Source organism: Aspergillus vadensis, assembly GCF_003184925.1.
Source record: "Aspergillus vadensis CBS 113365 unplaced genomic scaffold BO88scaffold_3, whole genome shotgun sequence".
NCBI lineage: Eukaryota > Fungi > Ascomycota > Eurotiomycetes > Eurotiales > Aspergillaceae > Aspergillus > Aspergillus vadensis.
Window position 1 is genome coordinate 336055 of NW_020292041.1, and position 23096 is coordinate 359150.

General features: G+C 50.6%; 11 protein-coding genes across 11 annotated transcripts; 7 read left to right on the top strand and 4 right to left on the bottom strand.

The window, feature by feature from the left end:
* Positions 1-257: 257 nt before the first annotated feature.
* Positions 258-1459, top strand: BO88DRAFT_332182 (BRcat and Rcat domain-containing protein; the record flags this gene model as incomplete). Its single annotated transcript, XM_025702709.1, has 3 exons — positions 258-520; positions 589-1119; positions 1180-1459. The coding sequence occupies 3 exons, from the start codon at positions 258-260 to the stop codon at positions 1457-1459; spliced, it is 1074 nt and encodes a 357-aa protein (XP_025566356.1).
* A 163-nt stretch (positions 1460-1622) lies between these two features.
* On the bottom strand, positions 1623-3102 carry BO88DRAFT_358327 (3-hydroxyacyl-CoA dehydrogenase family protein). The gene is made up of 3 exons (XM_025703786.1): positions 2909-3102; positions 2743-2842; positions 1623-2681 (listed from the first exon to the last, which is right to left on the bottom strand). The coding sequence occupies exons 1-3, from the start codon at positions 3035-3037 to the stop codon at positions 1951-1953; spliced, it is 960 nt and encodes a 319-aa protein (XP_025566357.1). The 5' UTR covers positions 3038-3102; the 3' UTR covers positions 1623-1950.
* Positions 3103-3358: 256 nt separating this feature from the next.
* tof1 (putative DNA repair protein (Tof1)) lies at positions 3359-7182 on the top strand (the record flags this gene model as incomplete). The annotated part of the gene is made up of 4 exons (XM_025704572.1): positions 3359-3448; positions 3513-3750; positions 3804-5927; positions 5977-7182. The coding sequence occupies 4 exons, from the start codon at positions 3359-3361 to the stop codon at positions 7032-7034; spliced, it is 3510 nt and encodes a 1169-aa protein (XP_025566358.1). The 3' UTR covers positions 7035-7182.
* A 468-nt stretch (positions 7183-7650) lies between these two features.
* Positions 7651-9142, top strand: BO88DRAFT_473120 (uncharacterized protein). The gene has a single exon (XM_025711754.1). It carries the CDS (start codon positions 7690-7692, stop codon positions 8956-8958), a length of 1269 nt encoding a protein of 422 aa, XP_025566359.1. The 5' UTR covers positions 7651-7689; the 3' UTR covers positions 8959-9142.
* Positions 9143-9330: 188 nt separating this feature from the next.
* Positions 9331-10871, top strand: BO88DRAFT_484948 (uncharacterized protein; the record flags this gene model as incomplete). The annotated part of the gene is made up of 1 exon (XM_025712311.1): positions 9331-10871. Exon 1 carries the CDS (start codon positions 9438-9440, stop codon positions 10869-10871), a length of 1434 nt encoding a protein of 477 aa, XP_025566360.1. The 5' UTR covers positions 9331-9437.
* A 69-nt stretch (positions 10872-10940) lies between these two features.
* On the bottom strand, positions 10941-11711 carry BO88DRAFT_411482 (uncharacterized protein; the record flags this gene model as incomplete). Its single annotated transcript, XM_025708040.1, has 2 exons — positions 10941-11108; positions 11184-11711. The coding sequence occupies 2 exons, from the start codon at positions 11709-11711 to the stop codon at positions 10941-10943; spliced, it is 696 nt and encodes a 231-aa protein (XP_025566361.1).
* An 881-nt stretch (positions 11712-12592) lies between these two features.
* BO88DRAFT_449970 (uncharacterized protein) lies at positions 12593-13035 on the top strand (the record flags this gene model as incomplete). The annotated part of the gene is made up of 2 exons (XM_025710533.1): positions 12593-12676; positions 12739-13035. The coding sequence occupies 2 exons, from the start codon at positions 12593-12595 to the stop codon at positions 13033-13035; spliced, it is 381 nt and encodes a 126-aa protein (XP_025566362.1).
* Positions 13036-13918: 883 nt separating this feature from the next.
* Positions 13919-14920, top strand: BO88DRAFT_473125 (uncharacterized protein; the record flags this gene model as incomplete). The annotated part of the gene is made up of 1 exon (XM_025711755.1): positions 13919-14920. One exon carries the CDS (start codon positions 13919-13921, stop codon positions 14615-14617), a length of 699 nt encoding a protein of 232 aa, XP_025566363.1. The 3' UTR covers positions 14618-14920.
* Positions 14787-16719, bottom strand: BO88DRAFT_381250 (TFIIH/NER complex subunit TFB2). Its single transcript, XM_025704573.1, has 3 exons — positions 16504-16719; positions 16358-16445; positions 14787-16291 (listed from the first exon to the last, which is right to left on the bottom strand). The coding sequence occupies exons 1-3, from the start codon at positions 16628-16630 to the stop codon at positions 15070-15072; spliced, it is 1437 nt and encodes a 478-aa protein (XP_025566364.1). The 5' UTR covers positions 16631-16719; the 3' UTR covers positions 14787-15069.
* A 156-nt stretch (positions 16720-16875) lies between these two features.
* Positions 16876-18260, top strand: BO88DRAFT_484950 (PaaI family thioesterase). Its single transcript, XM_025712312.1, has 10 exons — positions 16876-16937; positions 17009-17049; positions 17134-17146; positions 17310-17375; positions 17425-17467; positions 17532-17603; positions 17657-17703; positions 17788-17806; positions 17860-17938; positions 18011-18260. The coding sequence occupies exons 1-10, from the start codon at positions 16911-16913 to the stop codon at positions 18090-18092; spliced, it is 489 nt and encodes a 162-aa protein (XP_025566365.1). The 5' UTR covers positions 16876-16910; the 3' UTR covers positions 18093-18260.
* BO88DRAFT_401707 (RNA helicase aquarius) lies at positions 18233-23042 on the bottom strand. The gene is made up of 4 exons (XM_025705909.1): positions 22731-23042; positions 22566-22666; positions 19041-22511; positions 18233-18970 (listed from the first exon to the last, which is right to left on the bottom strand). The coding sequence occupies exons 1-4, from the start codon at positions 22940-22942 to the stop codon at positions 18516-18518; spliced, it is 4239 nt and encodes a 1412-aa protein (XP_025566366.1). The 5' UTR covers positions 22943-23042; the 3' UTR covers positions 18233-18515.
* Between the last annotated feature and the right edge of the window lie 54 nt (positions 23043-23096).

The window sequence follows — 23096 nt, forward strand, 5'->3', positions numbered from 1 at the left end:
CCATTCCAAGCCTTGCCATCGACCTAGTATTATGTTACTACTGTCCATTGCTCGTTGCTCGTGCCCTACTCTCTAAAGTCGAAACCAGCGATTATGGATTCCAGCGTCCCGGAATTGCACCCAGCAATCATTCAGTCCGATCTGCTCCTCCCCATCACCGACCCCGTCCCCAAGTGTACGACCCTCAACCGCTCTATCTCGTAGGTCAGCCAGAAGGAATTACAGCCACTGAAAGAGAATCCTTGCCGGAAGTCAAGATGACCGCCTTTAACGTCAAAGATCTGGCTGCGCGTGCTGCCCAGCGCCTCGCGGAACACCGCCAAAAGAGCGAGGCCCGCGGCAGCACTTTCAGCACGGAGCCACTGCCAATGGACCGTGTCTCGAGTCTGGACACCAATTCAATGAGAACCATGTCACATAGCGAAGATGAACACCGCCACAAGTCGAAGATGAGTCGGCTTGTGCAGAAGGTTCGAGGGCGGTTCTCGAAGCGTCTTGCGAAGAGGGAGGTAATCGACGAGTAAGTGTCCCATCGAGATATTCCATCCAAGCCTTTTCTTATGATAATGGCGCTAACTCACTCTATAGACCCTGCGCATGCTGCTTGGATATCATGCCTGCGGAGTGCCTGATCAGCATGCCGTGTCAGCACAAGTACTGCAGCAGATGCTTGAAGAAGTTGGTGTTCACAGTTATGCCGGAGGAAGGACTGTTCCCACCCAGATGCTGCAAGCAGAAGATCCCGACAGAGGTCATCCTCCCCGTGCTGACACCGAAGGAGAGGACGGTCTATTTTGCCAAGGTGCAGGAGTATGCGACCCCAGCCAGAGAACGCTGGTACTGTCCTGCGCCGACGTGCGGCCGGTTCATCCCACCGAAGCATCTGAACAGCAAGCTCTCGTCCCAAAGCTGCCCATACTGCAGCACGACGTTCTGCTCTGGCTGCAGATGCCCGGAGTACAATAATAGTACTTCGACTGGGAAGAAAGATCCGGGCTTTATGGCCGTCTTCGAAGATCCGCGACTCGGCAAAGCACAGAGGGGTCTCAAATGTGGCTCTTTGGTGGACCTCTTGTTCAATTGTGATCACGTTACGTGTCGGTGCAAGGCACAAGTCTGGTAGGTTCCCCCTTCAGCTGCCCACACAAGGTGTATCTAGATATCCTAACCGAGAAACAGTAACCTCTGTCGCAATCCATGGCTATCGTGCACTTGCGCCAAACCAGGTCAACGTCCCATCGACTTCCTCACCTTCATCATCGGCCACAGCGGCGTGAACAAAGACCAGGAGGCCGAACTCGCCGCAGTGGTGGCTGCTATCCTATGCAACGAAAGGTTGCGGGATGAAGAATTGGCAAAGACCCAAAGCGGCATGAAGGAAAAGGCGGGAGGCGCGAACACAAGTCGGGCAAGTCTGCTGATACCACAGCAGGCGACTCGGGCTAGGAGGGTTTCCTAGGCTCTGAGTATTGGGTGGAAAGGAACCAGATTGATTATTTTATCTCCAACTCGAGGGAGGCATTCTGTTTTTCGAAAATGTATCCTGGCGGCACACTCCTTAACTTTTCCTTTGTCTAGTCGTGTTCAATTAGCGTGTTATGATTATGAGAATGAATTATTGACTCTATATGAATTTATTGTCTGGTTTGTAAGGGTACGAGGAATAGTTAGTATATGAGTCGTGACTTGTAGCTGGTATAAGTGTTGCTGAGACACCTTAATGGTCATGTATGCCTGGGTGTACAACGTTAATGCTGAGTGCTGTCTTTGCTGCATGCAGTATGGCTACTTCTCGGTCACTGGAAGTAAAATGTACATGCAATCCGAATCAGTCATTAGCAAGACACACCAACCCGGGGTACATAACATTTAAGACATCACAGCATACAAGGGAGGGATATCGCAACGTTCGCTTGGATAGATACAGAGTTTATTGTATCAATCAGTCAATTAATAGTCGTAGAAGCCCTTTCCAGACTTCTTGCCCAACCACCCAGCATCAACCATACGTTTCAACAGCCCGGACGGCCGATACTTACTATCACCAGTCTCCTGATGCAAGACATTCATGATAGCGAGACAAGTATCCAGACCAATAAAGTCCGCCAACACCAACGGTCCCATAGGCACATTTGTGCCCGTCTTCATGATGTTATCAATATCCTCACGACCACCAACACCCGTCTCTAAACAGATGATCGCCTCATTGATATACGGCATGAGGATCCGGTTCGCCAGGAAACCAGGCGAGTCCGCAGAAACAGAAGCGACCTTGCCCATACGCTGAACGAAAGCGATAGCGGTATCCTTTGTTTCCTGGGACGTTTGCAAGCCAGCAATGATCTCTACGCCCTTTTGCACGGGGACGGGGTTCATGAAGTGCGTGGAGATGACGCGCGAGGGGGCCTGCAGGTCCCTGGGGTCTGTTGTGGTGGCGGCTGCGATCTTGGTGATGGAGATGGAGGAGGTGTTGGTAGCGAGGATGGCATGCTTAGGGGCGATCTGGGCGAGTTTTGAGAAGATAGAGGTCTTGAGGTCGGGGATCTCGGGGACGGCTTCGATGACGAAGTCAACGGTGGAGAGGTCGTCCATTTTCAGACTCGTGGTGATGCGCGCCCGGGCGGCGTCGGCGGCGTCCCGGGTGAGACGTTCTTTGGATACATCTTTGTCGAGGAGCTTGTCTGGAGGAGTGAAGTGGTTTAGTTTGATGAGGCTGGGATGGTGGTGAGGAGTGCTATGTACCGGCAAACTTGAGGCCCTTGTCGATGGATGCTTGGGAGTTGTCGATTAGGGTCACTGGGACTTGGGCTTTCTGGGCAGCTACTAGAGCAATCCCTAATCCCTATAGACTGTTAGTTGCCTTGATCTTATATGCTGGAGCGAATATGGTATTGTCAGGGTCACTGACCATCTGCCCAGCTCCTATCACACCCAGCGACTTAACCTCGGCAGCATGGACGGCGGAGGAGGTGCTGAAGGCCCGCGAGGCCATTGAGGGGGCCCGGTGGCAGAGAGAGCGCAATGTTGAAGATAGCATTTTGTAAACTTGCGTACAAAGACTCTCGATACAGGATACAGAGTAGATCTAGCAACGAGGGGAAGTAGTAACCCGATAGTAAATAGAGGGCCGCACGGAGATGCATCGGGCCTCGGCCAATCTCATGTGATCCGACGTCATCGGCTACCCGCGGCTTTCTCGGCTGATTCATTTATCCGGGACATCCAGAGGCGGTGACACGTCGACGCGTGAATAACGCGCCATTATTGGTTGATGGCCAATTTAGGGGTGCGCGTGCAGGATCACCAAGCAGATGATGATAGTGAGAAGGAGGAATGATACAAGGTGTGCAAGCCCAGCATGGAAAACGAAGAACCAGTGCTGTCTGCACCGGATGTGCAGGTAGTGGACCCGGATGTCCGCGCCCATGTTTATAGTCTTGTCACTGCCGTGAGTAAACTCCCTTCTAGGACTGAATGATAGGATAGGAACACAGCTGATTACTCGCTTATAGTTGGGTGGTTTCAATGGCGAAGATGCAGACAAATATGTACTGGGAGATGACGCTCTGGCCTGTCTCCGGGACATCAAACGCTGGCTGAAGCTATACGATGAGAAACACAACCGGATGGATGTGGCACGATGCCTGGGAGAAGCCAATCTTGTCAACGGAGATTTGCTCCCCATCCTGGCAGTCTGGGCGAGTAGCAAGAAACAAACCAAGTACATGTCTAGGATCGCATTGGCATGCTGTAAGTAATTTTATGTGCCACACACCTTTGCGACTATATCTAACAGAGAGCAGTAGAGCTGCTTGTCCCTTTGACATGGCCGGTAGAACTACACGGGGAATTGACAATCAACCATCATCGGCATATACCATACATACAACATGTCCACGTTTCATACAAGCGAGGCCTACTAAGTCATGCTAGCACCAGCTATCTTCGAACTATCATTCGCATCGGCATTCCGAGCATGGCCATCCCACGATCCGAGCGAACGACCCGCGACGAAGGCATCCTCAAATTACTACTTTATCTCCTCCGGAACATCGCTCTGATAACCCCAAATACTCGCCTCGCGGCGGAAGGCGACGAGGAGGAAACCTCGAGATCTGCAACAATCAACGCCTTCCAAGATCAGGATGTCTTCGCTCTCCTTCTGACTATGTGCTCCAACGTTGGGGACGACTTCACCATGCAAGATGTTGCTCTTCTGGAGATATTGTTCCATCTGATTAGGGGCGTTAATGTGGAGAAGCTATTCATGGATGATGCGCAACGAACAGCGAAACGGACGGACGAGCTAGACGACCTGCTGCGCCAGGAGTCGTCTTTGCGGAGAGAGTACGCGAAGAACGCACCAACTCGACATGGACGCTTTGGGACCATGATCTGGGTCAAGCGTGATGACGCCAAGTATTCGACCGTCTCAGGGCAGAACGTGCTCAAAGACGGCCAGGCGACTCTTCAAAAGATGGACGAGACCAAGAAGTGGAACAAGCCACTAATTCGGCGAAAGCCACAAGATTTGACTGTGCACAATGATTTCAGCACTCCGGTCCACCTGAACTCGACTGCCTCCAACAATTTGCGGATGTTTGTGGAAGAGTTTCTGGACTCTGGCTTCAACCCCCTTCTCACTCATGTACGAAAGGCAATCGAACGTGAAGCAGACCGTGTCATGGACATCAACACGCGCCAATTTCTCTACACTACTGCCTGGTTTCTCGAAGCGGAGCGTGCACGTCGGGCACGCCAACGCAAGAAGCATGCAGAGAGCGAAAAGCCGGCAAAGGAGCTGGAACCCGATAGCTTTGGCCTAGTTGCGGGCGTCCTGAATCAAGAAACGTTCGTCTTCTTGAATCGTGCTATGCAGTATGCGCTGGATAACAAGGACTGGGAAGATCTCAACGCTGGAATGCGCTGCTTCACCCAGATATTGTTGACCGTGCAGGATATGGCCCAGTCTCCGCTCGAAGAAGACCAGGAGATCGCTGAAAATATCCAAAATCGTATCTTTTACGAGGAGACAACCCATGATCGCGTCCTCGCTGTTATTCGAGGATACAAGGATCAACCGTTTGGGTATCTGGATGCGTGCACTGAACTCACTCACGTCTTCTTGCGAATGTTGGAGCGTTATTCGAAGGAGAACCTCGATATGCAAGTACGATCTCGGCGACGTGCCAGACGCAAAGCCAAGGATGTCGAAGGTGCTGGTAACGACGAGAATGATGAAGAGAATGGCTCCGAAGATGAAGATCGCATGGAAGCAGAACGAGTGTCCAAAGAGCGCAAGTTCGATTTCAGACGGTTCGCCGCCAAATTCTGCAATCAGAAATGCGTTGACACCTTTGTTGCTTTCACCAAGCACTACAAGGAGTTGAACACTGAGCAGCTAAAACGCGCCCACCGTTACTTCTACAGAATTGCTTTCAAGCAAGAACTGAGTGTTCTGCTATTCCGACTCGATATCATCAACCTCTTCTACCGGATGATTAAAGGCCCAGGCGCCTTGGATTCGAGTAAACCGATCTTCAAGGAGTGGGAAGAATTCGTGCGCCAGATTATCCGGCGATTGACAAAGAGGCTCGACCAACGGCCTGCCCTGTTCGTGGAGCTGCTGTTCAGTAAGATCAACGCGACTACATTTTACCTCGAATATGGTCACGAGCGGCAGACAGTCACCCGTGCCAGGAAGGCTCCAGCAGAATTAGAGATCGACCCCCGACAGGCACATACAATTGAAGAGAAAATCAGCATCATGGTGCCTGCATTGGTTTTGGATGGCGAGGAAGATCTGGTCAGTTGGGTCAGCGATGTGTTGGGTTCGGCAGTTGAGGAGAGGGAGGCTTGGGAAGCCCAGGAGAAGGCCCTGCGAGAGGCGGGCGCAGAGAGTTCCAGAATTCCCAACCCTATGATTTGTATGTTGTTATTCCCTTCCATCTGAACTATGAACTAACATTTCTGCAGCTGTGAATGCGCGTGACGATGCATGCCAACAAGCCATGTTCTCTAACGCGAAGCTCCGTCTTCTTATGACCCTGGTCAAGTTTGAACGACTTGGTGCCGAGGACGTGCCTGGAGCAGCCTGGGTCATTCCTTCCGCCCCAAAGGCTCAGGATCTCAGGGAGATGAAGTCATTTATCGACAAATACTTCGAGAAAGCCAAGCGAGGAACACTTGGACGGGACCCCCGTGAGCTGATCCGACGGAAATACGGTGGTGGAAAGAAGTCGTCAGACAACCAGTACAACCCTGATATTCACTTTGGGGATGATTCCGAGGGCGAGGACGAGGTACCAGACGGGCCTTTGTTCCCGCCGAACCCTCGGGCAGCGCCAAATCCAGCCAAAAAACCAACCCAGAAGAAAAGGCGGAAGGAACGTAACCCAGATGATGAGGATGAGGAGGACTCAGTGGATGAGGAGACCTTGGAGGAGCGTCGCCGGGCACGCTTGGAAAATAGCCGAGCTCGTCTCGCCAAGATCAAGAGTGATCTGTATGTGCACGCGAGTGACGAAGACACCGACGAAGAAGGAGACAAGGAGTTCTTCCTTCTGGAGGAGCAGAGACGTAAAGAACAAGCCCAGCGTATCAAGCAGGCACTACTTACCGGCATGACCGAGGACGGAGACGGTTCAACCAATAAGAAAGGTCAACGCAAGCGCCAAACCACTCGCACCCGGACAGGTGAAGCCAAGAGCAAGCGGCAACGACGTGGGAAGCAGACTGACGAAGTGGACGAAGATGACGACGTCGTGATGGGGAACATGGATGCCCCATCGCCTATGTCGGATAAAGAGGGCACGCCATCTGAGGAGGCGGACGATGGCTTCAATTTCGATGACGATTTGGTATTCAGTCGGGATCGAGATAAGCTGTTGGGTTCTGCTGTGAACGAAGACCAGGACTCGAACAAACCTGATGAAGCAATGGCGCAGGACGAAGACGATGATGACGCACCGGTTGTAGCAGCAAATCGCAGACGCATGCGCGCGGGCTTCGTGGTGGATAGTGACTCGGAGTAGAACGGGTGTCTGCTCTATTTACTTTCATGGCATGATGACTTGATGCGGTGTTTGGTGTCGAGCATGAATATAGGCATTGTTTGAATTGGCATCTGTATGTATAAAGATTAGCATGCATGGATAGACAATGCATACCCTTGGTTTACTGGGCAATAATGGAAAGTTCCTGCCCTCTGATTTTAGAAATGGTGAAACTGAGGGTCCATACAATACCCGGCTTTATCCACTCTCCTAAACTGTTCAAAAAGCGTTATCGATGTGGTCTTTATAGTGAGAAAGGGCTGCAGCGAAGTTGCCTGAATGCACGTCCTCAACGCTATTGCGCCCTAACTATTCCATACCTCTAGGAGTCAAGTCTTCTTAGCTTATCAGTGAGCTAAGCATCACACCCACATGCGTCTTGGATGCTGATGAGGATATTGCTCCCTGATCACGGGATCGATACGTGAATTCGAAGACAAGATATCCCGTGTCTAAGTGAATACGGTGGCGACGCGCGTTCCTATTCCTACTTCACGCAACTTGTTATAGTTGCTCAAAACCCATAACACAGTAAGCCATTTTCTATGCTTTGCAGTGCAGATGAAGCTGGCCTCCAGCACTCTCGAATCACAGTTCTCACCTTCCCAAGATCCAGCGCCATACTAAATTCGTGATGCCTGATCGGGTAACTCGCAGATCCCTTCTTGCCAGTTCTTTTCAGGTTCTCAAATGTGCATTTAAAAGTCGTCGTAGCCGCTCAGGCAACATGAACACTGAAGCCAGCCACAGCAACCGCACCCATGACAATCTTAGCAAAAGCACAATCAACGATTTGACCTGTCCTCCCCCAAATACCCCCGAGTCACCATTATCTGCCACAGAAACTAGCTCATCGGCATCCACACCAACCAAGAAGCTCCGTTCCGTACGTGGAGAACGAATCAGGCGAGCAGTGATGCTACCTTCAGACACGACAGATGCTGGAAAGCCTTCCACTCAAGCCGAGGAGGAAGGACAAGGACATCTTGGAGACTGCAATGAAGAATTGATCTCCGTATCCCAGAAGGAGGAGGAGGAAAGACGACCTCTGATCCTGCATGAGACCTCGTTCCCTGTCTCTCATCAGGCTACGGGTGAAAAGGCTCACTATGCCAATTATTCTAGACTTCCCACTCCTGTCAAGCCACCGACGTCAAATCTGTATTCGCATGAGATGTACCAGCATGAAGGAAGACGGAGTGTGCTTTCCTCTTTGGGGGCACCTCATACTGCTGGAAAACGGTATGGCGGAGGGGATCTGAAGTCCGGTTCATCAGAGGATATTCCTGGAGTATGCAGCAGAAGCAACAGCATGCATGATGGCAATACAAAGGCATCGGAGCAGAAACCATCAGGCTTACCACTCCCGCAGCGAGGCCACAGCAATGAGCGAGTCCAGCTGAGAAGAACAAATGTACTTCCGGCTTCAACGCGCGACCATGGCAGCAGCAAGCCAGACAATGCCCGCAAGACGCTTCCAGTGATGGTTACCGGTCGACCGTCAAATCGGGTATTGAGCCGGAAGGAGTTGTTCCATAGTAAAGCCGAGATGGAGGCAGATCCAAACTCAAGCTCAAGCTCAGATCCTATGAGAACCCATGCAGCAGATGCGCCCCGGTCATGCTCAGGAGAGCACCACACAGACAGCCAGCAGTTCTTGCGGTTGATACCAACTGAGGACAATATTGGTCTTGGCTTGCAAATTCAGGCACGCGATCATCATTCAGATGCAACGCCCACATCCGAAGCAGAGTCGACGAGATCGAGTCCAAGGGCACTGCCGAGGCGGGTTCGGTTAACGAATAAATTCGAGAACCTGCGGGCACAGAATGAGAGAAAGGAGAAGAAGGAGGAGAAGCAGTCTGGAGAGGCAGCAGCGCAGTCTTTCCTAAAATTGAACTGACCGAGCAACTCCATCGACTCGCCCACTTCTCTCTCTTTGTGAGGTGCTGTAAGGTCTGTCCGGCTTGCACAATGAAGCCTCCAAGCATGTATTAAGCGGAGGTACAAATGAGATAGGTTTAATATGAATGAATTACAATGCAAACCGAATATTTAGCTTTCCCTATCCTTCAATAGATACAAACTAAATAATTCCATTGATGGGGACGAAGTAGGGATTGCAATGGACGGCCTGCCTTAGGCATGAATCGAGTGAATCCGGGAAGATTGCCGAGTGGATCTCTTCCAAGTACGCAGTGGAGTCCATCCACTCCATCAATCTATCTAGTTAGCAGCTAGGGTTCCAGACATGGAGCTATTATTCAGGGTTTCACCTCACTAGAACATCAGGTTTCTCGTGTTAGTTTTCTCTACTCATCTTCTACTTTCTCCTACAACAGTCGCAGGTCTTCATTTTTAATATTCGTGAATCTTGTCCCAATGTCGTCCGAACATAAGACGGCATCGAGGATCCTGAGCTTCCCAGTTGAAGTGTTACATTTGGTCTTCGAGCTACTTTCGCTGGCTGAACTGCGTACGCTTAGTCTTGTCAATAAAGAGCTGCGCACTCAAGTTGAGCCATTCCTCTACGCAAACATCCACTGGTTTTGGCAGGAAGCTCCTTCGCCTCCCCCGATCACTCAACTCTTACGCACAATCTCATGCAGGCCACATTTGGCTGCATACATCACAATTGTTCACTTAGACGGAATGCGCATCAGAGGTCGGAATATTGCAGGCTCTCTTTACACTATTCCCATTTCCAACTCCGAGTTGACCGAATACACTGCATTCGTCCAGGGAACTGGAGTACCCTACAGCGACCTCTGGATACGCGAATTACATCAGGGCACTATTGATGCTCTTCTTGCCCTTCTGGTAGCACAACTTTCGAATCTCAGGAGCTTGTATCTTGGCCCGATTTTCACTAAAGAAAGTCAGTTTGTCGGGATGGTTCTCAACTCAGCCCTATGCAGACCTAAGACGTACAGGCTACCTACCTTTCAACATCTCCGTGATGTGTCTTTCCACCGCGTCGTGGGAGACGACGGCACAAAGCCCAAAGTGACCCCCCGAGATAGAAGCAAGAACACCGCCAATGTCTTACCATTGTTTTATCTCCCGAACGTCCAAAGCATGTCCGTCACTGTCGAAAACCCGGATGAATTCACATGGCCTGCAGCGCACATACCTGAGCCTTCCAATCTTACCTCGCTTGATTTGACCGCTGTACGGGAAGCCTATCTCGGTGACTTGCTGTCAGTCACGCCAAACCTCAAAACCCTTCGCTGGGCCTGGTATTACGACTACGGCGTCGAGGATGACTTCGTTTCGCCTATCGTCAATCTTGAGAGGGTCGCGGCCGCGTTATGTCATGTTCGAAGTACTCTAACGGATTTAACAATCACAGCTGATGCCCCAATTGGAGGCAATGAGCAGTTTTATCCCGCTGTCAAGATGGAGGGCTCGCTGCATGCCCTCAATAATTTCGACGAGCTCAAGAGACTTCGGATTCCCCTGGCATTCCTCGTAGGGTTTGTCGAAGACACAACAAAGAGATTGCAGGATGTGGTCCCAAGGAATATCGAATATCTAACCATTACGGACGAGTTAGGCCTACAGAATGATGGCGGAGATTATAATAGTGATTGGCCGATCTATGAATGGACGGATTCTGCCGTTCTGACCTTGCTTCGGACATGGTTGAGGGATTGGAGATCCTGTACGCCTCATCTTCGTAGAATATCTATCTTGTTTGACTATATAGAGACAAACAGTGGGGAATGGCCCCCAGAATTGAGGCACCAAGTCACGGAGCTAGGTGCTCAAGCTGGAGTCTCCCTCGACTTAGTCGAATGGAAACGCGAGTGGTAAACTTTATCATACATCCAGAGCCACTAGGTCATATGGCTCAAAGCCACCCAAAATTATGACCATTAATCCTTATTTCTTGCTGTTGCTGCTCGTATCAGGAGAGTAGCATAACTGGATCTGGCTCCTCTTCTCTATACCACCCGCAATCTCACTCAGACTGAACTCTTTGAACTCTTTGTTGGCATCCACGACATCAATGCCGTACTCCTGAACAAATGTGCTGCATCCGAATTTCTCCTATGAACAGATCGATTAGCACCCAGCCAACAGAATCCTAGGAAGGAGTCGAAGGGTAAAAATGCATCCACTCACTCCTTTATTATCCGTACAAGGATCAGTCCTTTTACCTCCCACAATAGTAGCAACCCTTGGCTTTTGGGAACTTAAAGACTTGCCCGGATGCACCAAGTAGTACAAATGAGCCGCCATTTCCTCACCACACTTGCCCTCATTTTTATGGATCGACTCTTTCCCAAAATCCCTCCGCCAAGTAACCTGACACCGCTCCAGAGCCTTAGCAACAGGAGTATCCGTATAATAATACGAGAACGACTCGCCTTTCTGCGACGAAGCGAGTATGAGTTCGTGATCGAATGCAAGGACCGTCATAGCTTTGCTTCTCTGTCTCTTAGGGATTAGGTAGGCTTCCTGGCTTGCTTGCATCTCATTGTAATTGTATCCCGTGAGTGCGATCTGCCAAAGCTGCTCATCCTCAATACCGTTCGTTTCATCGTTGACCAGTCCCTCGAACTTGAGATGGCTGCTGAAGACCCAATTTCGGATGACCGTTGAGTCCTTTGGATCCACGTTTGGCCAGGTCCTTGCGTAGTAATTGATCATTTCCAGTTGAAACTAGTGCAGGGTCGACCCAGGCAATGATGTATTTAGGAGTGAGCATCAAATGAGGAAGATTGGGTTCTACTGAATAAGCCATATAATGTAACCATGCAGAGTAGAAGGACTCGAGGCATACGGTAGTTGCAATTGTTGCAAAGCTTCAGCATCCGAGGCTCAATTGGCATTGGAAACCCTGAAGAGTTACCTAATCTGAGTCACTACTTTTATCTCCCATCTAAGGGTCCCATTCATCTTGAGATGATTGACTGTGCTAACCCAGTAATAGTCAATAAAACTCCAGACACGGCCTCTGACAGGACACACGGAGAGATAAACCACTATATCGCAGGAATCTTAGATCCACTTTTACGATCCCCGTATGTTACTAGGGAATTTTCCTGTAGACGGTGGAACATCAAGAACTGTCTGATAGGCGTTACTTGGACACTATGCGCTAAGGCAGTTCGCGATAGTAGTGCTAAAGTACAGTCCTTGGCATCCGATGAGATACCTGGGTGGATATGGAGTCTAGGGCAGCGCTAGTTCAGGAACTTGACTGTCAATAAGAACTAGATTTGACTATCGGTTATGTGTTTTACCTTATCCGTGGACCCTGGATCGCTATCATGTGGGACTACACAAGCTTCAGCCCTGTCAGAGTCGCGGAAAAAGTGTCACATGTGGGTTCTAATTTCGGGTCCTTTTCGGGAAATCCTCTCCCATGATTCAACCAGTCTGATGTCTACATTGGGCGTGGACCTCGATGGGCCCTGTCCCCGTCTCTCGGAGTGGCTACACCTGGACGTGGGAGCTTCCCATCGAATCTGATACTGTCGACACGAACTACTTTGTCGTTGAGGCACAGGGATAAGGACCCCTGACCAATGTCTTCCATCTATGCCCCAGTACCTGGGACGACGCCACCCTCAGCAGCGGAGCCTACTGCACGGGAAATTCACCGTAAGATTGTAAAGGCGCGACGCTCTGCAGTACTTTGAATGTCAAGTGGTGCGACAAGACTGTCAACCAGATGAATCGTGGCTCGACACTCTATACTGCCAACGCAGAGGCCCTCGCGCCGTCTGGTAACTGCTGGGCCAATTGGGAGCAGTTCGGCTGCTCGGTGAAGATCCGCGGTAAGGACGAGAACGGCAAGGACTGCACAATTACTGGTGATGAGATGTGGGAGGCCTTTCAAGATATCTGCAAAGTTGGCGGGCGCAAAAAATGTGGCAGCAAGCACTTTGGGAATGGCTGCCTGGTCAGCGTAGATTACTATTATGGATGTGATAATAGGGATTCTGGAGTAAACGCGATAGACGTTTGAAAAGCCGGAGTTGGTCTAATAGGATTTGCTTGAATACATGCAACATATAGATTCAGATACAATTGACTTCTTAAGGTTCTATCTTATACTGTGGATATATGGGAGTTGCATACTTCGAAACCGTGCCAGGCTAGGCAGGCACGTATCAATTGTGACAATAGCCAACTTTGGTGAATAGCTGCTTCCTAGTACTCAGGAAAGTGTCAAATCAATGGCCCACAACCAGCTCGTAAGAGTGCATCACCTGAAGTTTTGCTATATTCATTCACCTCAATCCAGTCTTCTACTGTTGGTTGTTATTGAAACAGCGATTGACAATGAACACAAGTAATTGAGACAATGGGACTAATTGCACCCATTGCATCTACATGTAAGTGTGCCATGCTCCATTGATATAACCACTCTACCTACTCGCTTCATTTTCGGGATCTCATACTATCCTTTGATGTCGAATACATCCGAGCAGACAAATCTCGGAACTATTAATTCTTTACATTACCAGCAAGACCACCAACGATGTGGTAGAGAAACAAACAAACGAGCAAACATATTCTCTGTGCTGACACTAAAAGGGCAGGTGAGAGTGACTGTAGTCCTTCTTCACTTCGGGTGATAGATGTTTACTGATCGATCCGTGGTTCGTTCACAGGGCAGATAGCCCAGACACAACACGTTCCTTGACCAGAAGTACGGCATCAAATAATTATCCATCACCCAGAAAATGAACCTTCCTCATTCAACAGTATCAATATGACCCAGATAATCACCAGAGCCATCAAAAACCAGATTCAATCTAGCTATTCCTATCCCCAATACCTCCAAATAAAGCTAAACCACAACCACCAACCAGACATACACAACTATAAGATCTATACTATCAATAATGCAACCTCAAGCCGAAGGCGAGGACCAACACGAAAGAGGAAGAGAAAGAGAAGCCCCAAGCACAAGGACAAGCACAAGCACCACCCCCCGACCTTCAGCCCATCCCAACCCAGACACCACTCCCATCTCCACCACTAGACGCCGTCCGACGCCGTTCCCTTCACACCTCCCAAGACCCATCGTCCCTCACCCAGCATCCAGCAGAGGAAGCAGAAGAAGGACCCTACCACCACCACGGCCCGAACAACTAGCACGACCACTTCCACGTCACCGTCTCGACTCCCCTATTCCATCACGGCTCCCGCAAAGAACCTCAACATCCACCACTATAGAACAGCCCACACCTCCACGTACACGCCTCGAACCAGTCACCACAGCCCAATCATACACATACTGGCTCGGACGACTCATGACCGTCCTCAACGCCATACTTTACGCAGACTTATTTGATGCACCGGATCCAGTGACGGGCATTCGTCCACCAAATGCATTCTCGATGACCGTGTCAAGGCATGGGTATTCTCAGCGGGCAGCGGCTATTTCTGCGTTGGATAGGGGTGTCACGGGGAGGTTTAGGAGGGCGTTCATGATGCTGGAGGATGCCTGTAAGACGGAAGACGCGAAGCGGAGTTATAGGGCGTTTGGGTTGGCGTTTGAAAAGGCCCATGGACCCTGTGGTCAGCGTTTCAGGGAGTAGTATCCTACTAGTCGTAGTTGGGTTGTTTAGTCCATTATTGGTGGAGAGGCCGTGAGGATTAGGAGAGTTGTGTTCATGTTGTATTACTAGTATATATGATGCGTGGTGGTCTTGCTGTGCTTGTGCTAGGGACGGACAGATAGTTACCATCATATCACTATTAATAATCCTTGTCTATTTCATTTAATTATCACACTTTCTTTTCTTCTATTTTGATTTTCCCAGCTATTATACAGTTTGTAAGACCCCACCTCACAATCGCATTTCTCCGAATTGGGTGGGTTATATATCATCAGTTTCATAAAAATGTCCCGAGAAGCCAGAACGCCGAGCTGCCGTACCTCTATGCAACGCAAGAAGCCATAACTTTGCTATAATAATATATTCTTTTTTCAGCTTCATGAAACCATTTCAGCCAACACCTTTTTAATGGGGTTGATGAACCCTCAGCTTTATTTGCGGCTCCTCAGGAACGCAGCCACTTGTTCATGCCTCGTCACGAAGAACATGCGTTTGCGATCCGACTTCCATGCCAGAACACCAATTTCCTCTGCATACCGGCATGGGGCCTCGTATTCTGCCAGACTGACAAAGTCCTTGAATAGGAATCCGGATGTAGCCTTGACACGGTCCCGCTCCAGCTGCCAGAGACGAATCTGGTCCACCACGGTGGGCGGGAGGACTGACGGGGGTATCCCGGCCTGGTTCGACGTCGAGCGGGAGACGTTGTGCTTCCGCATTTGCGGATGGGCGTGAGTAGAGAGATAGGAGATGATTTGGTCGGCAGTGATGCCCATCTCGACGGCTCGACGGACGGACTGGCGGGTGATTTTGCCGGTGATGAGGTTGGGGAAGCGGTATTTCAAGGTGGTGAACAAAGCAATCAGGGAGATCTGTAGGGGGGATGAGGTGTATGCGTATACACGATAGTTGGTTTCGATGATAATGAAGCCCGTACCCGCTTTGCTGGAGGCTTCGCCGGCAGGACCAGAGAGGGAGCCCAAGAGCGGGTTGCTCAAGGCGCTGGAATCGGATGTGAGCGTCGTTGCAAGACGGGTGGGGTAGAAACGCGGTGCATCGGGCGATTCTTGATAGACGATACCGAAGTCGGCAAGGTCGGTGAGCATGCGCAGTTGTTTCGAACTGAGGTGGTTCTTTTCGTATGATTTTCCGAGTTCGAGACTGCTGAGGAGGAACACGAACGACAGGACCTCCACACTGTCCATCTTGATGGCGCTGGCGCTCTCGACGTAGAGAATCAATATGTGCCACACCTGCGTGCTGACATCTTGCAGGACAAAGGCGAAACCATCCTGGGTGATTTCGACACGACGATCTCGGATCTCAACCAGATGACCCGCCTGCAGGAGCTCCTTCACGCCTTTGCTGAGGGTCACTTGGGGAGCTCCCATGCCTCCGGTACCGACCATGTATCCCAGCACTCCTTCCCACTGTCGTCGCGCATATTCATCGAGATCGGATATTGAGACTTCTGAGCCAGCAGGCACGTGTGAAAGGACGCCAAAGGATTGTGTCTGGTCGGCGCCGGTGAGAGCATGTCGCAATGAGGTGGCGAACGGGTCGGTGACTTTGTAGGCGCGGACATTATCCGCTGTGACAGTGTTGGATAGGATATGCAGTCTCCCTAGGATGGAGAGCGCATTGTCGCGTTCTCTGTGTGAGGCTTGTGTTAATCACAATCGCCGCGGAGGCCTTCCAGGGTGCTTGCCCAGCACTTACTTCAAGCTTTCTGATTTAACCCAAGCCTCCAGATCCGCCGCGGGGAGCGGATCCTTCAGGTAGAGAAGTGCCATGACAAAGCATTTTGCTAGTCACGCAGTCAGTTGACGAAGCACTGGGATGGTAAATGCACATGCGACACATACCCAGATCAGGCAGCATGCGCCTGAAAATGGCGAGAGCCGTCGATGGCTGCTGGTAAAGTTTGTAAAAGACGGTGCCAGCAAGGCTTTCGAGGTATTCAAAGGGACGAGAAGATGGTGCGGCAGCCATCTTGTCTGCAGGAGTCACCGCTGCAGCATGATGCGGCGGGAAAGAAATGGGGCGTTGGAGCTGAAGCCAAAGAAGAGAAGGAAACCAACCAACGCCTGGGATTTGAAAGTTGGAGACGATCTGCCCCAAAGCGGAGCTGCTCCGGCGCGCCAAACAGGCCCCAAGCGCAATCAATCGGCCGCCGCGATGATCTCGCTTTAAACAATCATCTATCTATCTATCTATCTACTTTGTAAGAAGCTTCACTCTCATCTCTGCCCCAATTTCATTTCCGTAAAAAATGACTGCCTTGCGTTTTGTCCGCTCTGTGAGTTATTTACCTAGTCTTGCACTACACTGAGAAATTATGCCTGTACTAACATGAATATATATTTGCAGGTTTGGGAGTCCTTTCGGGCTAATTCGGGGCTAGAGCCTCGGTAAGTCATAGAAGCAGACTGCTTTATTCATGCCTGTCCTGGGTTCAGCTTACTGACTGAACATCAATGGAATTGGTGATCTAGTCTGCTAGACAATGTAAGTTTATATGTCGGGATGGCACAACCAGCGTCATCCAGAATCATCCTCAATGGATTCACGTTCGGCTGAGGCTTCACTGCAAATCGGTCCCGGGGACACCCGTTGATACCGGCTAAATGCTTCGGAACTCTATACTAACTATGGATCCTGTCGCATCCAGCTTCGTGTGACTGCTGCCAAACCTGGGTTGGTCAACTTTGAGCTCGATATCAAGAAGGAGCACACGGTAAGCCATAGATTTGCAACTGTTCTACTTGGTGACTGACTTTAACCAGAACCGCCTGAACATCCTCCATGGCGGCACGATTGCGAGCATGGGTAGGCCACATGCAAACACCATTTCACATTGAACACGCCCCTGCTAACACCCAATGACACAAAGTGGACCTTGGTGGCTCCCTAGCTGTCGCTTCCCGTGGTCTTTTCGCGACCGGTGTCTCGACCGACCTGAATGGTGAGCAGACAGCAACTTCTACTTTACCCGAAGACCTCTAACAAATTATACAGTGACGTACCTCAGCTCTGGTGGTAAAGTAGGAGACAAGATCCTAGCGGTATGTTTCAATGCCCTCTCTTTTCGTGGTCATGACCAAAAGGAGGAAAAGCATGTACAGACTAACCCGCTGCATGTGTAACAGGAAGTCAGCTGTGACAAATGTAGGTTTCCTGAACCCACTTAAAAGGCTGCATATACTTACAGTCATCTGCAGTTGGCAAGACCCTTGCATACACGTCGATCAAATTCGCCAACACTAAGGGTGAAGTCTTCGCCAGGGGAAGCCACACTAAGTCAGTATTCGCATACAAATATATATCTCTTCACTCACAGAAGGCATTGATTACTGATGTTCTACTTATCAGGTTTGTCGCTCTAGCATGGAAAGACCCTCAAAACATTGTTGAGGAGATCAAGAAGCTTGAGTCCGAGTCCTCATCATCTTAGGTTTTTATTACACATGTCTGGTGCGTCTGCTCAGGCGAGCTTATTGTTTGCTACTGCATCAACCACTAGCATCTTCTTCGGCCGGGCACGATAGAGCACATGGATTAGAATGGGGCATAGAGATTTTTCATGTATATAAAGCGGAACTACATAGCCAATTCTACAGGCTCTTCTTCTATAGTAATACTAATCCTGCTACCAGGCAAATTTACCGACGCACACGAAGTAGCAAAGAAAGAGAAAGAAGCCATCACAACCATTCAGTCATTCAAATAAAAGCCCAGCCATCCAAGTCCATTCATATATGAAATTTGGTCAGGAATAGATGGAGATCGGGGTTCTTAGCAGTATAAAAGAAGAGCATGTGGCCTGCATACACACGTACTGAATGACCGGCATACAACAAGAACAAGAAGAAACAGATCACGCTTCAGTGAAAGTATGTTCGTGCAAAGGATCATCATCGCCCTCCTCCCCAGCCCCAAGCATGACTTCATCCTCATCCATCACAACCTCCTCGTCGCCTCCCACATCCATCTCATTGTTAACAGCGGTTTCTCCACCCATGGCCTTGAGCTTTGCCTGGGTCATTTCGAAAACGTACTGGCCGAGATGTTCGACGCTTTCCATCGGAGTGCCCTGGACTTCGTCGTCCAGGGAGCGCGCAGACGGGAACATCTCACCGGGGGCAAGCATGAGCTTGTCTGGGCGCTGGAAGAGTAGGTCGAATGCGGGCTTGAGCTCGTAGCATGACTCGAAGACCTCGCGACGACCGAGGATGTACAGACCAAGACGTGCACGGGAGAGTGCAACGGTCAGACGACGGACGTCACGGAGGTATCCGACGGTGCGGGTTCGGGTGAGGGAAAGAATGACGTCTGGGTTGACGTACGAAATCAGTATAAGCGCTTCTTCTACGGAGTGGGTTGTTTCTATGGAAAAACTTACAGTCGTTCTGTTCACCTTGATACTTGTCCACCGTCGTCACGATCTTGGGCATGCCAAATAGTCCGTTCTTGGCACAGCGGTGATTCAAGACATCCTTGATCAATGCCGTTTGGCCTGCATACGTGGCAAGGATGGATATCTTGGATGCTGGGTATCCAAGGAGGCGCATGTACTGGTAGATGGCAACGGCATACTCGGCCTCTCCCAGATTCTGGATGAAGTGGGGAGTGGGTTCACGTTCGCCCGTGCCCTGGTAGTCAGGCACGTTGATGAACTGGTACTCGTACTGGAAACCGGAGTTGGCTTGCTTGAACGCTGGCGCCGTCTCAACGGCAGGCAGGTTTCCAAGTTGCTGATAACGCCACCGGAAGAGTTCCGCAATGCTGGGTCTCGCGCGGCCCTGCTGGTCCAGTGTGATAACAGGAACGCCCAGCCTCACCAGCCGGAGGAACAGACTTTGCTCAAAATGGGCGTATTGCCGGAAAGCCATGTTTTGAATGATGGGAGAATTCTGGAGATGGTCACCGCAAAGGACTACTCGCTTCAGAGGAAGTTCGCCATTCTTCATGTTCTGCAGAGCAGCGGGGATGAAGCTCTCGATCTCTGTGATCTGAGCCGCCTCTTCCATGATCACATTGTCATAGTGGAAGCCGAGATCGGCGATTTCCTGGCGACGCATGGCAGCATGCGTTGATGTCATTGCGATAATCCTTGCCTCCTTCACAAGCAGATAGTTGGCCTTATCCTTGGGCTGACGTAGGATTTCGAATGGACGAATGTCTTCCAGCTCGGAGAAGATTTTTTCAATGTGCCGCTGGCATCCCTCAGCCACGTCAAGGAGTGTCTCCTTTGTCGCTGTCGCATCAAAGACAGGTTGAGGCGCATTGGCAAAGTATGTATGGAACGGGAAGGCCGAGATGATCTCTTCGGTCGAAGCGCTTTCACTGCGAGCCTGATCCCAGAACTTGGCCCACGCAGGTTGGATGTAGACTGTGTTGAAATATCCGGCAGTTTCGCACGAATTGCCATGGGCACCTTGTGCTCCAATGGATGCTGCTAGCCGAATGACCTCGCCGAGGAAGTGATTGCGATTCTCAAGGAAAGATTCCACGCGTCCGTACTTGCTGTAGCTGGTTTCAGTCTCTAGCTCCTCTTCACCATGACCGAGACGGAGGAGATGACGTTCGTCAATGTCCAATGCGACAATCTTCTGGAAAAGCTGGTTCAGTGCTTGATTGCTGTGCGCAATAAGTAGCGTGCGTTCATTGGGGAAATCGTGATAGATGTTATTGATGATCTGCGTCGCAACATCCGTTTTCCCTGTTCCAGGAGGCCCGACGATAACGGTCAGCCCTGGTTGAGTGCCTGAAGCAATGGCCTCCACCTGCGCTGGAGTAAATCGAACGGTATTAAGTTTGGGCGCGTCAATTGGATACGGGCCTGGGTTGGGCGGCTTGTATGTGGAGACGCGAAGAGATTTGGGTCCTGCTTCTCTCTCGGCCTGTTCCCTCCGTCGCTTCTTCGACGTTTCCGCCGAAGGTATCTTAGAAGGTTCTTCAACGTACTCAACTACGTACGGGGGACCAAAGCTTGATGCTTCCTCCTTGGATGGTTCTATGGCTGAACCGGGCAAGCTCTCAACGAGATGCTGCCAATCCAAGAATGTGTCCCGGAAATCAACTGACCTCAATCGGTTAGGCAGTTGTGTGTATTGAGCACCAGCAGGATCTCCGTAACCCAAGAAGATATCCTGAATCCAGGAGGGAAGGGTGATATCCGAGACAATGAGTTTCTGCATCGTCTCAAGAATGGACTTGAAGTTATTCTCTCGCCCCTTCCGTCTGGCTACCACGTTGATCAACGGGTATACATCTGGCTTTCCTCGCGTAAGGCCATCTTTGTCGGCTTTGAAGGCAGCAGAGTCCAGGTTGACCAGTAACTTCCGCACACGCGGCCTATATCTGTGCCCGTTCGCTTGGCCTGACACAGGCTCGCGCAATGGACGACCGTTCTCATCAAGTACTTGCACAACCTCTGCTGTTCTAAGATACTTCAGGCCGGGGGTCTCAGGCTCTCGAAAGCCAGGCTTTCCTGCATCATCTGACTGCACAGCCAACAAGAAGACCACGTCATCTGGGCGAAGTGATTCCCACTCCATCCGGATGTGGTCGGCCAGTCTACCCACTTCGATAGCTATTTCAGCCCTGACGAACGCAGGTTTTGCCGAACCGACCTTGGGAGGTGCCACTTCGATGATGGCAGGCTTCGTAATGGGGATGGCCATCCTTGAGAAACCGTCGAAGTTCAATGTCTTGCCGTCCCGGCTTGCACGAGGTTGCATACGTTTGACGATCGACTCCATATCCTTGCGGATTTGGAAGAAAGCCTCTGACCGATAGAGCAAGAAGGAGCGCCACAAGAAGTCACCGGTGCTAAGATACTGGAGGTTTAATTTGGGGATCGCAAGTGGCCTGGATCCATCGTATGTCTCGTTGCGGAGCAAAGTAGGGTCGTAGAGATTTTCCTCGGTGGGAACAATGCTGAGCTGGGAGGCAGCTTCCTGGAATGTCGTCTTTTTTTCATAGAAAGACAAGAGAACCTCCATGTACAGATGACGATCCGGCGTTATTTGAGACTGTTTCGGATAGTCTGTACGGAAACCAAGATGCGAGCACAAAACTCGAAGCTCAGATTCCTCCAAGGTAGCTAATTGACCTTCTAGTTCAGAGCGTTGTTCAATCGATCCGTAATTGGAAAGAGCCAAAATCATCAACTTGTCCTTGAAATACTTCATAGAGGTTCTTTGCAGACGTGCCAACTCCTGGCAGTGGGCATCGTAGATAGCTTGGGGTGACAGAGCCTCCCCGGTGAAGTCATCAATTGCAAACGCGCTGAAATGCTCCAGAAGACCACATAGATCACGGAACAGCGCGCTGTCTGCAGAGCGGTATAGTTGCGACAGGCGGATGACGGACAGGAAGTTGAGGTCTTTCAAGAGCGTGTTCACATAGCGCCTGGTAGGAGGCTGGCTTTCTAGATCCACAAGGAATTCAAGTAGTCGTTCGCAGTACCGCAGATTATCCGCCTGCTCTCTTTCGGGCCCATTCAATCTCCGGAAGAAATCCAAAAGCATGGTGTATAGCCACGATCGCTCAAAGCGCATCTTCGCCTTGCTTGCTTCATCTCCTGCATCGTACCTTTTCCCTGCGGCTCTCCATGCTTTCTTCAATCCCGAGCTCCTCGCCAATAAGCGGTCTCTTGCCTCTTCGCTCGACAGGTTGTGCCAGATGGAGATCGAGACCAGTGGTGCACATTCTTTGCGTATCAACGGATTCTCGACGGACTGGAAGGCGCTAATAATGAAAGAAACTATCGACAACCGGGAAGAAGTTCCGAGGGAAGGATCGACGCTCATTGAAAGGATACGGTGGAAAAGGTTGGAGAAATCCGCCGGTCGATCGGAGAAGATATCTGATCCTACATCAGCAATTCATATTGTCCCAGTAGTGCAAACCATTCACATACCCCAGATCGGCAAATGTTCCCGCTGCTTGACGCTCACAATCAAGGCAAGCAGGAGCACATGGTAGTTCGAGGCATCTTCCGTGTAGGTCGGCCAAAGAAACCTGTTCGCGAGTTAGGCATTGTCGAAGAGGGGAAGTCCGAAGAAGCATTGCGGGAGATGCGCACTTTTCCAGGATATTGAGATTCTCTAGCGTCAGAAGCGACCTGAAGCTGAAATTCTCAGCCTCGAGGGGATCCCAGAGGTCCTTTTTAAGAACATCCTGCTTGACTTTGCGGGCCTTGGAACCGTCCAGCCAGTGGGATTTGGCTAACCGCACCCATGCGCTGTCTTCGCGGAAGTCCTCCACAGTCGGTCTGGAGTCAAGGCCCTGCGCCATTGCCTGACGAGTTTGTAGGCCCATTCCGAGACGTTGGGGAGGATTGCTTGAAGGGACTCCGGGGGCGCGGATCCGATTTATCTGCGCAAGTGGTCCGTGGCGGGCGGCGGGATTGGGAAAGCTTCTGGCGCGCGCGTGTCGGTCGATACTGTTA

Excerpts from the sequence above, each read along its gene's own strand:
- BO88DRAFT_358327 (XM_025703786.1), bottom strand. The coding sequence starts at position 3,037 with ATGCTATCTTCAACATTGCGCTCTCTCTGCCACCGGGCCCCCTCAATG. Across the intron at positions 2,843-2,908 it reads TGATAGGAGCTGGGCAGATG|GGATTAGGGATTGCTCTAGT; the intron begins GTCAGTGACCCT and ends AACAGTCTATAG. Across the intron at positions 2,682-2,742 it reads CAAGGGCCTCAAGTTTGCCG|ACAAGCTCCTCGACAAAGAT; the intron begins GTACATAGCACT and ends TCACTCCTCCAG.
- BO88DRAFT_381250 (XM_025704573.1), bottom strand. The coding sequence starts at position 16,630 with ATGGCTGCCGCACCATCTTCTCGTCCCTTTGAATACCTCGAAAGCCTT. Across the intron at positions 16,446-16,503 it reads GCGCATGCTGCCTGATCTGG|CAAAATGCTTTGTCATGGCA; the intron begins GTATGTGTCGCA and ends CTGCGTGACTAG. Across the intron at positions 16,292-16,357 it reads GTTAAATCAGAAAGCTTGAA|AGAACGCGACAATGCGCTCT; the intron begins GTAAGTGCTGGG and ends AGCCTCACACAG.
- BO88DRAFT_484950 (XM_025712312.1), top strand. The coding sequence starts at position 16,911 with ATGACTGCCTTGCGTTTTGTCCGCTCT. Across the intron at positions 17,604-17,656 it reads TGTCTCGACCGACCTGAATG|TGACGTACCTCAGCTCTGGT; the intron begins GTGAGCAGACAG and ends CAAATTATACAG. Across the intron at positions 17,939-18,010 it reads GCCAGGGGAAGCCACACTAA|GTTTGTCGCTCTAGCATGGA; the intron begins GTCAGTATTCGC and ends TCTACTTATCAG.
- BO88DRAFT_401707 (XM_025705909.1), bottom strand. The coding sequence starts at position 22,942 with ATGGCGCAGGGCCTTGACTCCAGACCGACTGTGGAGGACTTCCGCGAA. Across the intron at positions 22,667-22,730 it reads AATCTCAATATCCTGGAAAA|GTTTCTTTGGCCGACCTACA; the intron begins GTGCGCATCTCC and ends ACTCGCGAACAG. Across the intron at positions 22,512-22,565 it reads GGAACATTTGCCGATCTGGG|ATATCTTCTCCGATCGACCG; the intron begins GTATGTGAATGG and ends ATGTAGGATCAG.
- BO88DRAFT_473120 (XM_025711754.1), top strand. The coding sequence starts at position 7,690 with ATGCCTGATCGGGTAACTCGCAGATCCCTTCTTGCCAGTTCTTTTCAG.